The 12,455-nt window shown below is 43.2% G+C and overlaps 1 protein-coding gene and 1 long non-coding RNA gene across 3 annotated transcripts in view; one reads left to right on the top strand and one right to left on the bottom strand.

Annotated features, from left to right (window-relative positions):
* The window catches only part of LOC147025278 (uncharacterized), a 72,475-nt gene that overhangs the window by 44,511 nt on the left and 15,509 nt on the right, over positions 1–12,455 (top strand). For both annotated transcript variants that reach the window (XM_085886119.1, XM_085886118.1), the window contains exons 5-6: positions 5,007–5,239; positions 10,013–10,168. In XM_085886119.1, the coding sequence (XP_085742245.1) occupies positions 5,007–5,239; positions 10,013–10,168 (389 nt within the window). The remainder of the gene's footprint in view (positions 1–5,006; positions 5,240–10,012; positions 10,169–12,455) is intronic.
* The window catches only part of LOC147025279 (uncharacterized), a 39,367-nt gene that overhangs the window by 20,925 nt on the left and 5,987 nt on the right, over positions 1–12,455 (bottom strand). The window contains exon 2 of the long non-coding RNA XR_015059437.1: positions 826–926. This is a non-coding gene — a long non-coding RNA (uncharacterized LOC147025279). The remainder of the gene's footprint in view (positions 1–825; positions 927–12,455) is intronic.

The following is a 12,455-nucleotide window of genomic DNA, read 5'->3' as shown; positions in this document are numbered from 1 at the left end:
CTGGTGTTGGCGCAGTGGTCAGGGCAGCGGCTTGGGATCCAAAAGGTCCTGAGTTCAAACCCCGTTGGGCCACTGAATTAATACACCAGGGGGTTGACTCAGCCTGTCATCCATCTGAGGTCGGCGAAATGAGTACCAGTGTACTGGGCCGGTGTATACCACAGTTGAAATAGGTGTACCATATCCGTGTCGTAAGAGGCGACCAGGGTTGTGTCAGGAAGGGCATCCGGCGTAAAACATGTGCCAAATCACTATGCGGATCATGCGGATGATCCGCTGTGGCGACCCCAAACGGGAGCAGCCGAAAGAAGAAGAAGATGTGTATATATATATATATATATATATATATATATATATATATATATATATATATATATATATATATATATATATATATATATATATATATATATATATATATATGTGGAAGTGCAGCTTCACACTGCATTTACAGTTCCAAATTCACCACACACTTCCACGATTTTACTTCAACCTTCCCATTTCCGAATGTTATGCAATCCTTATTTAAAATAAATAATTTCACTTTTGACGATACACCTCCCAGAGCCAAGTGATTCTCCCATAACCACGTGATCTGTTTCGACCCCTGGCATTTCCAGACCCAATTTCACCATTCACCTCACAATTTTTTCTACAACACTTCCATGACCTAATCTGATGAAAACGCTCTCAAACAATAATAATATTAATAATAATAATAATAATAAAAACTATCTCTTATAATGCTTTATCTTCTTCTTTCACATGTGTGGAACTCTTCTGCTATTCAAACAGACTGCTCTCAATTCGACCTTTCCTTCATACCTTGCCGAAAAAAATCCAACTGTTGCAGCGTTTCTTCTCTCCATTCTCTTAATTCGCCTTTTTTGCATCCCTCAAGAAATGTGTTGAATCGCATCTCGAACCTAAAAAATGTTTGAACCACAGTTTGTTATGAATGTTCGCTTTCCATCAACCATTCATTTTTTTTCAACTTCAGTGCCAACTCACCCCTCTCACAGCAACCATCACACTCTTCTCACTCCAAACCTCCCTCTCCCATTCTCATAAACTCCCCCTCACCTTTCTCCCTCAACTCTCCACACTCACCCTTCTCCCACCATTCACCCCCTCACTCACCCTTCTCAAAGTTGCCCTCCCCCTCTCATCCAAAAAGCTGCCTCCTTCCACTGCCCTCTCACCTCCATCTCTTCACTCCACCTCCTCAAATCCTCAACCGCTTTCTTCCCCTTCTTGTCCCCCCTCTCCCCCAGCACCACAGAGCCTTTTCTCCTCCTCATTCGGCCCCCTCCCCGAGCTATTCTGCAATCCCCCACACTCTTTCAACAACCCTCCTTACCTCCTACCCCTCGTCCTCCCCTCCCCCTCCTCTCCCACCCCTGCACCCAAAGCCTCCTCCCCTCCCTCTTCATTAAAAGTATGGACCTCAAATATCCGGGGCCTTCACTCAAACCTTTCAGATCTTTCCACACAGGTTGCCACTGACAAACCAGACATAATTTCCCTTACAGAGACTTTCCTCCCCCAAGACGTATCTGACTCACAAGTATCTCTCCCTGGTTACTCCCTCCTCCGGTATGACAGACCTGAGCCTCGTCCTGGTGGAGGTGTTGCTCTCTTCATCAAAGACTCTATTCCTCACTCTCCATGCACTGCTCTCACTCCCCCACACCCCTAGGAATACCTCTGGCTAAGGCTCCCTCCACTCCCACCTCATGTTTATATGTGTACTGTACCGTCCACCTCACAGTAATGACTCCATCTACACCTCACTATCCGAAAACATGGACCATCTTCTATCTTCTCATCCAAACTCTCTCTTCCTCATATGTGGCGACTTCAATTGTCATCATGCCAGTTGGCTAGGTGTGGCTACCTCCCTCACCTGTCATGGCACCTCAGCAAAAGCTTTCTGTGACTCATTGGGACTGACTCAATCGGTCAACTTCCCGACCCGGATCTCAACCAATGGTACTCCATCTCTTCTGGATCTGATTTTGACAAATTTCCCTGAAAATATCTGCTGCTCTTCCTCTTCTCCAATCGGTTCTTCTGACCAGGTCCTTGTCAAAGTGGACATCTCACTGGCTATTATCAGAGAACCACCTCACTGCCGTCGAGTCGAGCATTTCACTCAAGCCGACTGGCAGGGTCTCCAAGCAGCCATCAAGCTACCAGACAGATCTCCCATCACTACTTTCTCCAACATCAACTCATCCTGGGAATTCTTTCAAAGAAACTTACTCTCCCACATGTACAGATTTATCCCGTCTCGGCTTCAGTTGTGCTACACTTCCTCCCGCCCTTGGTTCACTGAAGCTTGTGGCGAGGCAGTTGTCCTGAAACAACTTGCCTTTGCCTTATGTCAAACAAACCTAACTGAGGGTAATCTCAGTTCCTTCCATAAAGCTCAGAACAAGTGTGTATCTTCCCTGAGGAGAGCCAGAAAACAACATCTTTCTTAGCTCAAGTCCGAACTTTCAAACCTCTCTCCCTCCTTAAAATCCTGGTGGCATCTAATCAAATCTGTTTCTGGTGTATGTTCCCCCTCCATCCCCACCCTTACCTCAAATAGCCGCACTGCTGATACCGCACGTGAAAAGGCTGAATGCCTAAACTCAGTGTTTGCAGCTAAATCTTGTGTCCAAAACCCATCGCTTTCTCCACCCACCTTACCCAGTCGCACCCAACTATCCCAGGACTCTGTGTCCTTTTCTCCTGACAAGGTGGAGAGCTTGCTGTCAAACCTCAACTCAGATTCTGCAATTGGTCCAGACGGCATCAGCCCACGTGTCCTAAAAATCTGCTCTTCTGCTCTTGCTCACCCTCTCTCTGTTCTATTCACCCTCTCATTTGCTCAAGACCATTTGCCATCTGCTTGGAAATCAGCAAACATTACTGCCCTGCATAAAAAAGGTGCAAAAACATATCCCTGCAACTACAGACCAATCAGCCTTCTGCCAATCATCATCAAGTTTACAGAATCCATCATCGCTTCAGACATTAAATCCTTCCTCTTCTCCAATGGCTTGATTTCTGATCTTCAATTTGGTTTCAGACCAGGCCACTCTACCCTGGATATGCTGTTTCTGCTCTCCCAACAATGGATGGAGGTCCTCAATGCTGGACATGAAATCAGAGGCATATCCCGAGACATATTGCATGCTTTTGACACGGTCTGGCACCCTGCCCTGCTCACCAAACTCCCTTCCTATGGTATCCAAGGCCATCTCCACTCATGGCTCGCAGACTTCCTCTCCTGGCGCAGTCAACGTGTGGCCCTAAATGGAGTTCTTTCATCCTCTCTTCCTGTCCAGGCTGGAGTTCCTCAAGGTGGCGTTCTGGGCCCTGTTCTTTTTCTGGTTTTCATCAATGATCTCTCTGACTCTCTGGAAAATCCTCTTTATCTCTTTGCTGATGACTCCACCCTCTGCCGTACCATCTATTATCCCTCAGACCGGCAAGTAGCAGCTTCTTCGCTCACTGCAGATCTGGGTAAAATCACAAACTGGTCCAACACGTGGAACATGTCTTTCATTCCAGACAAATCTCACACACTCACTATGTCTCTCCGAAAGGACCATTTCGAACCCCCCCCCCCCATCCACTTTCTCAACAATCCTCTGGAAGAAGACCTTTCTTTCAAGCTTCTGGGTCTCACTATCTGTCATGACCTTTCCTGGGAGAGCCACATTTCAAACCCAGCATCCAAAGCCAGCCGCCGACTGGGAATCCTCTGTCGTGCAAAGTCCTTCCTCGGCCCATCTGAGCTCCTGACCACTTACAAAGCTTTCGTCTGCAGCCTGATGGAGTACTGCTCTTCCCTCTGGGCTGGTGCTCCTGCCTCCCACCTTTCTCGGCTTCACGCTGTGAAAAACAAGGCATTTCGGATCATTGGCGTCTCCCGCGATGAGGCTGAGTCTTTGGGCCTCTCACGCTCTCACTACAGGCTGGTCGGTAGTCTTTCTGTCTTCTACCATCTCTTCTCCAGCCTCGCCCCCCCTTGCTCTCTCTGCGATTTGTCCCCACCACATTTCCGCAGGAGGCTCAAGGTCTGCCAACAACCCCCTTCTGGTAAAACTACCAAAATCACGGATCACTGCTCACCTTCACTCTTTCATTCCTCTTTTTCCCACCTTTGGAATAAACTCCCACACTCTATTCAATCCCATTGCCTGGTGTTGGGGCAGTGATTAGGGCAGCGGCTTGGGATCCAAAAGGTCCTGAGTTCAAGCCCCGTTGGGCCACTGAATTAATACACCAGGGGGTTGACTCAGCCTGTCATCCTTCCGAGGTTGGCGAAATGAGTACCAGTGTATACCCCGGTTAAAATAGGTGTACCATATCCCTGTGTCGTAAGAGACGACCAGGGTTGCGTCAGGAAGGGCATCTGGCGTAAAACATGTGCCAAATCACTATGCGGATCATAACGGATGATCCGCTGTGGCGACCCCTAACGAGAGCAGCCGAAAGAAGAAGAAGACTCTATTCAATCCCATCCTTCCCTCCAGGCCTTCAAAACAGCTGTTCACCACCACCTCTTATCATCCCCATCCAAATCCTCGATCTTTTCTACCCCCGTTAATCCACCCAAGCCCACCTCCTTCAAATTCCTTGCTTTCCTTCCTGAAAGTCCCTGTAATGTCCATCTTGTATTCCCCATGTTCCCCGCCCCATCCCTTCCACAGATCTCCTAATGTCTCTGTTCCTCACTGTTTTGTCCTTTCCACTCCCATCGCTCTGGTCTCATGCCCCCCTTGCTGTGTGTTGTGTGTTAGCTCTCTCACGAGCCTCGACAAGGTTCACAAAAAAATAATAATAATAATAATTGAAGTGACTGTATAACCACGATTGAGGATGATTTGGCAAGCAAATGATGTTAGGGTTGATGAAGATTGATGCTATGTAGTTGTAGAATATGTCATTTATGCAAATTATCAGGAAATAAGGAATACACCACTTATTAACTATCAACTTTGTGTCAGTGTGTACATGGTACGTTACAGGGAGCAATGGCGTAGTGGAGCGTGGTTATACCGTACAGCTCCATCTCCTCGTATACTGGTATCACACTTACGCCCAAGTACCATGTATGAATTTTCCTCGCGTGTGGCTGAGGGTGAAAGGAGTGGAGCATGGTGTGACTCCATAGTACACAGAACTCCGACACTTCCCGGAGAAGAAGGAGAAAGAGAAGAAAAAACAACTGCCCTGCCTTGTAAGTTTGTCTCTACACTACCCTACCAAGAGTCACGAGACACAATTTCATTGACAATGCCTTGGCATGTGCACATTTGATATCATATATGGCCTGTCTGTGCCTTCGTCAGAGAATGGACCTTTACTCACCTGCTATTGTGGGAACGTCCAACACCTGATATTGGTTTTTAATAGGTTGGAGGTGGGATTCGATATCATTTTTCATTTACCCTAGTTACCTCTGCCACCACACAGAGTTCCGTTCCAGTTATTTCAGATTTCGCGTTGTCAAGCCTGTCAATAGCAATGGAATACATCCCACAGACTTTGGCATCAGATTTGAATAATGTGAACCTGGATTTTTTTTGAGGTCCTAAAATATCCATTTACTACACCGAACCATGCGATGCCTTGCATTCACCACACTAATGAAAGCATTGTATGTTTTCGCTCTTCGATAGTGTTCCCAAGAATACAAGGTTTGATGAACTATCATGACATACCAGTTAACGAGAACGGCTCTTCGTGGAGCACATACCTCCGCCAGGCTGAACAGTTACGTTTTGTATCCCACTGATAGACCGGATCTGAATCTGGACCTTAACAAAAATCGAATCGGCTTGTTATTGTCATCTAACCAACTCATCCACCTAGTTTTGTCACAATCTGTCCATAACTTTTCGACATATCGTGCTATATATCATTTTTGGCCAAACACTCAAGAGTGAAGCATCGCTTAAAAATTCCAGTATCCGGATCTCGATCCAGATCTTCACCGAAATCTAATCAATTCATTTTTGGCACACACCCAACCTGTCTATCAAGTTTCGTCCAAATCCGCCCAAACTTTTTGAGACGTCGTGCTCAGAGGGACAAACAGACAAACACAGACAGGGGTGAAAACATAACCTCCATCCATCTTCGGTGACGGACGTAACAATAAACACACGAAACGAGATTTTCATCTTGCGATAACTTTTTGCACATACAATAATTTCCACCGATTGACCAATGATTGTAGGTTAGGAAAGTTTTGTGTGCAAAATAACAGTTCACCAACACAATCGAAGGGGGCATCATACATGTATGCCTGGTGTTGGCTTAATGGTTAGGGTGGTGGGCTTGGGATCCAATACAAGGATCCTGAGTTCAAATTCCACTCGGCTGTTGAATTAATACAAGGTGGGGTTGACTCTACCTGTCATCCTTCTGAGGTCAGCAAAATGAGTGCCAGAGTGCTGGTATCCTGTGTCGGAGTGGTGACCCATCCAGGATTCTGCCTAATAGCCAAGGAGACTGCTTAGGCAGCACCAACGCTCTGTACAGAGTATGGTCCCAATGGATGGATCGTCCATGTACACATCATCAGCTTGGAGCAGATTCCTGCTCTCTTCCCCACCACTCCCCATCCCCCTTGTATCGGTCACGATGCCTCATAAAATCCTATATTGATCATCCCATGCACTCTATTTTAGCTCCCTGCAGCGGAAGCAAGCTAAGTTGATAATTCCATTTATGTTCAACACCTGCACGCGTGTGTTTCAAGCTTAGTTTCAAAGCATCTCTAAAGTAGAGCAGCAGAAGGCTTTTGCTGGGAATTTTGTAATTATGCACATGGTGAGAGAAATCGGTACAATAAATATGAGGTGGGAAATTGCACATTTCTGATGAGAACACAAAGGGAGTGTGAATTAAAATCTCCAGGGGTTTATCTGAATGATGTGGTTTGTGTTCATCAGAGTGGGAAATAGCCTGTACATGCTGATTTTAGTGCCAGAAAGGATAAAATCATGTGAAAGCACAAACAGCATCTCAAGCTGTGGATTATAGTGGGATAGTGCTAATATGAAGGTAGAATGGTGCAATAGTGTTGATTCATTACTGATGGGAAAAATTTGTTCTGAAGGTTAATCAATCATATCAAAATCAACATTCTGGGGATAATAAATCCAATGATGAGCTTACTTTCACGAATTACCTCTGCCACCTAATATGGACAGAGGTTATGTATCATCCCTGTTTGTCTGTTTGTTTGTCTGCTTTGTGTGCTGCATATCTCAACAAGTTATGGACGATTTGGGTGAAACTTGCTGGACAGGTTGGTATGTGACAAAGATGAACTGATTCGATTTTGATGAAGATCCTGATCCAGATACTAGAATTGTTAAAAGTGATTCTTCACTATTGAGAGATAGGACCAAACACGATGTATGGCACAATATCTCAAAAAATTTTGACGGATTATGACAGGACTAGGTGGATGAGTTGGGTAGGTGACAAGAACAAGCCAATTCGATTTTGGAGAAGATCTAGATATACTAGGATTTCTAAAGTGATTCTTCACCATTGAGATATCTCGGGCCAGAAATGATATATAGCATGATATTTCAAAAAGTTATGGACGGATTCGGACGAAACTTGGTGGAGAAGTTGTGTGTGTGACAAGGCCAAAGTGATTCATTTTTGGTGAAGACCTGAATCCACATCCAGATACAATCATTTTTTCGAGTGATTCTTCACCATCGAGAGATCTCGGGTCAAAAACGATGTACAGCATAATATGTCAAAAAGTTATCAATGAGTTATGACGAAACTAGGTGGATGAGTTTGGTAGATGAGAAGAACCAGTCAATTAGATTTTGTTTAAGGTCCAGATGCACATCTGGCCTATCAGTCGGATACAAAACGTAAACTGTTCAGCTTGGCGCAGGTATGCTCTCTCCCGAGTGCCGTTCTAGTTATTAAATATAATCCACTGTAAAACTTTTAATGCAAAGTATTTAAGTTTGGGGCAGCGAGGATAACACATTTTTAAAGAAGAAGGCACTTACAACCAAAAGTAAAAACTCGATTGACTGCTAATTTGAGCAACAAAGCGAGAGCAGACACAGTCTCAGGCAACGTTTCACCAGCTTCACAGCCGGCTTCTTCAGGCACAAATAGATTTTCTTTGGCTGGAGGAGTGTGGGAGGAGTTAATCGTTTATATAATCCTAGCCACCTGGGTTTAATTGATTAGGTGAAAGCTGATTGGCTATTCCCTCCATTCACAGGTGAGAAATGTGGGTGGGTCTTTCTTTATTTATATACTAGCAGGGATACCCGTGATCCGCACAGGAATCCCATGGATGACGGCGGGTCTGAAGGAGTATATGTCACAGTTAATTGTAAAATTGTAGAGGCTGCCACCATTATTATTTTTTTTCATCACCACTATAATATTATATTTTCCCCGCCATGTTTTATATGCAGAAGACTCGAGTTCAAAAATGTTAAGATTTATTGCCGCATCAGATAAAAAACCATAATGCCTCAACAATGTGAGGCTGGTTTCATGTCATCATTTGTGACTTAATTAATTCTCATTCTCTAGCAAATTCCGTTGGTCCCATGTCAATCGGCTGAACTTGAAAAATTAACGTTACGCAATCAGGTGATGACGTCATAATTCGGAAACTGGGAAGTCGGAAGTCATTGTCTTCAATTGACTGGAGCATTATTTTTTCATTCTATTGCAAATGGCGTTGGCCCCATGTCAATCGACTGAACTTGAAAAATTAACGTTACGAAATCAGGTGATGACGTCACAATTTGGAAACCGCAAGTCGGAAGTACAATTATTTTACATCGGGACACTCCCGGGTACATGTTCTGTCAGCATGTGAAGTTTGGTGAGGATCAGTCCAGTACTTTTCACGTGCATAGGTCACAGACAAACACACACACAGACATACAGACAGACACACTTTCAAAAAAAAAATATATATATATATATATATATATATATATATATATATATTTATATATATATATATATATATATATATATATATATATATATATATATATATATATATATATATATATATATATATTGACTGCTTTTGATGTTTGCATGTGGTACATGCTTGGGAGTCTCATTGGTATGCATTGCTCTCTACGCTATCGCTGATGATTTGCCAATAAGCGATGAAACCGGTCCGGTAGCTGAGGGGGTGTGGAGCATTGGGATTCTCAGGTGTGTACTATGTGTGAACGTCATTATAGTTGTTGAGGAACTCTGGGAAGGGTTCAAAATAGCATAGTGCTTATCTTGTGTAGGTCTTCTTGGGTTGCTTTTTGCAGCTTCTTCGGCTAGAGGAGTGTTGGAGGGGTCAATAGTATCTATACATATATATGTATATATGAATATATATATATATATATATATATATATATATATATATATAATTTTTTCTTCATGCAATGTATATACATTTTTATATTTTATGTACATTTATACATTTCGATGTATACTGTACATAAATATATACAACTATATATTTTTTTTCTTGACAAAACTGCAATACATTGTGACGATTTTTGTTTTTTTAAAGGAAGGAAGAAGAATACATTTCGAACATAAAAATAAATCATGTCGGTCTGAAAACTCCAGGGATAATTTGCAGAGATGTAAATGGGAACAGCAAGGTGCAGCCTCCTTGTCAGACATTGAATGCTGCCAGAAACATTTACAGACTTTCTCGTTTTACTTTCACGACAGACAGGGCTTGAAGAGGATGGTTGTAATCAAATTAAAAGTCAATCTTTATGCAGTACCGCGTGAAAGACATTAAATCCACTGCAGTTTTCAGTTAGTGTATCGTAATTTGTCGGTCATAAACGAAAAGCATGGCAGTTACATCAAAAATAATTGATTCTGTGATACATTTATCAGGTGTATAAAAACAAGTAGGCCTATATTCACGAATAAGATGTAACAACAAATTGATTAATAATGGAAATATTTGCAGTGTCACCTCCATTATATACCATTCAGTCTCCTCTACCCACTGAGCCCCACTCCGTGCCTGAACTACTGCAATCTACTGAGGAACCAGGAAGCGGAGACCTGATGCCCGACATGCATGCTGATGAGCTCAATGCCATCGTTGAGGAATTGGATGAAGGTCAGATAAACACTCAATAAAAGTAAAACTTGAAGTGCCGTTACAATGTCCTAGTTACCTCTGCCTAGTCCTAGTCCTATGTCCTAGTCCTAGTTACATTGGCTCTTGTTTTCTATTTTGTTGTCCCACAGGCCCAGACATCACACTATTTTGACACTCCATAATTGATAAGGCAGTAGGCCGATAGCAATTGTGAATGGAAGAAAATGCATCGAGACAACATCTTCAACTGCCTAAAAAAAATAGAAACTATGAAACCAGATATTTTCAAAGAATCAAAGCTGTTTAAATGTTTCATGTGATAATCTTTTGAGATGATACAATAGGTAAAAGATGCTTGGAATTTGCATAATATTTAAATGTCCAGTGTCTGAGCCTATACAACAGAAATATTCATATTATGCAACAATTTTTTTTAATGCAGACGAAGGCTTATGGGAGAGTTTGCTGAAGCAAAGACAGGGAGTTGTAGACAAGAAGATGTGGAACCATCAAACAATTTTATTTCAGATAAGACTTGGGCATCATCACACTAAAATATGCAGTTTGGCATCTATGTATCTTTTTTTTTTTTTTTTGACCGAGATACGTTTGGTCGTTATCCAATCCGAACCAAACTTGACAGGAGGACTGAGGGTCATACGATGGACGTTGTAGTGACTTCATTTCCCCCCCTCTTGACGGGGGTTTTCCACCTTGAGCAAAAACTGGGATAAGGTGTATGTTCATGTTAAGATAGCTAATCATGGTGTTTTTCAAGGCTGCTTCTAATAACAAAAGTAACAAGAAAGCATCTGAAAATGCAAAGCCTATCCGCTTGGTATTCGGACTTCTTCTTCCGTATGCTAAACGGTACCTTTGACCTTTTGACCAAATTCTTGTCTTCTCCATATTCTCATAATAAAGCTGTGTTGAAAATTTGATGACAAAAGCTCAAATGGTTAAACAGACTCGAAGAAGGCTGGTACAGATCCAAGGGGGTCAACAGTTAAATGAAATAGGTTCGATGAAGAACTTATTCAGAAAAAAACAAGTTTCTTAAGTGACACAAGTAATACTTCACTTGGGTAGACACTGTATGGAGAGCAGGCTTTACAATGTGATGGGACAGATGGAAGAAAATGAGAAATACAGAAGCTGCAATTATTTTAAACAGAAGTTTAGGCTCATGGAGAAATAGCGAAATAGAGGGAAGCATTTAAAGAATTATGCCTGGTGTTGGCTTAATGGTTAGGGTGGTGGGCTTGGGATCCTCGGATCCTGAGTTCAAATCGCACTTGCTGTTGAATTAATACCAGGTGGGGTTGACTGTGCCTGTCATCCTTCTGAGGTCGGCAAAATGAGTGTCAGCTTGCTGGTATACTGTGTCAGAATGGCGACCCGTCGGGGATTGTGCCCAATAGCCAACGAGACTGTTTAAGCAGCACCAACGCTATGCACAGAGTATGGTCCCAATGGATGGATGGATTTAAATAATCCAAAAGAGGAACATGAGAAAAAAAGGTGGACATAAACGGTACAAACACATTAAACTATGAGAAAGGGAGTGGTGGGGAGATACAGTAGTTAAGGGAAAAATCTAAAGGTTTTCTCAAAGTCGGTTTCAGCACTCAATGAAGCCAAGCATCTTACAGATACCTATTGGTTATCTTTGATGAACCATATCTGACCCGTGTCAAATTCGGCAGTTTCATAAGTAATCCCGAGAGATGTGGTGCCGACTCTCTTCTTGAGTAACTCGAGTGTTGAATAGCAGATGGCGCCCCGTGTGACGACACCGTTGACAAAAATAACGCGGTCACATACTTTGAGTGTGGTACTTACAAACTCAATTAATAAACTCAAAAGGTGGAGGAGCTCTCCTGACATCCATATCTGGTATACCCAACTGTGTCTGTGGATGTCCTCCTGCAGTTGGGTAAGCCATTTATTGGAGGTTGGTGGCAGGATTTGCACTCTGGCCACCGTTAAACACTTAATTCTGCAACGTATACCAATACAAAACAAACCCAGAAGAACCAGCCCCGTGGGAGTACCTCCTATGCAGCTGCCCTTCAAAGGGCTGCTCACTAGATGGCCGAACTAGGGCAAAGCCTTTGGGACCCTCAGTCTCTGATGATAGAGGGAAACCATAAGACAACCCTGCTGTGTCAGGTTTTGGTGGTGTGTGACGGGGTGGTGTTGAGGTGTTGTCTACCAGACGGCAGTCACCTCTGGTTAACCTGAAGTAGCCCCTTCAGGTGAGTGCCTGGAATGCCCTCACTCTAAGAGAGGATGATCACCTGCC

The sequence above is a fragment of the Eptatretus burgeri genome, chromosome 6 (genome assembly GCF_056783735.1).
Source record: "Eptatretus burgeri isolate ZD-2024b chromosome 6, Ebu_testis_v1, whole genome shotgun sequence".
Classification (NCBI taxonomy): Eukaryota; Metazoa; Chordata; class Myxini; order Myxiniformes; family Myxinidae; genus Eptatretus; species Eptatretus burgeri.
The sequence above is the reverse complement of the archived record's forward strand: the minus strand, read 5'-3'. Positions and strand labels throughout refer to the sequence as shown.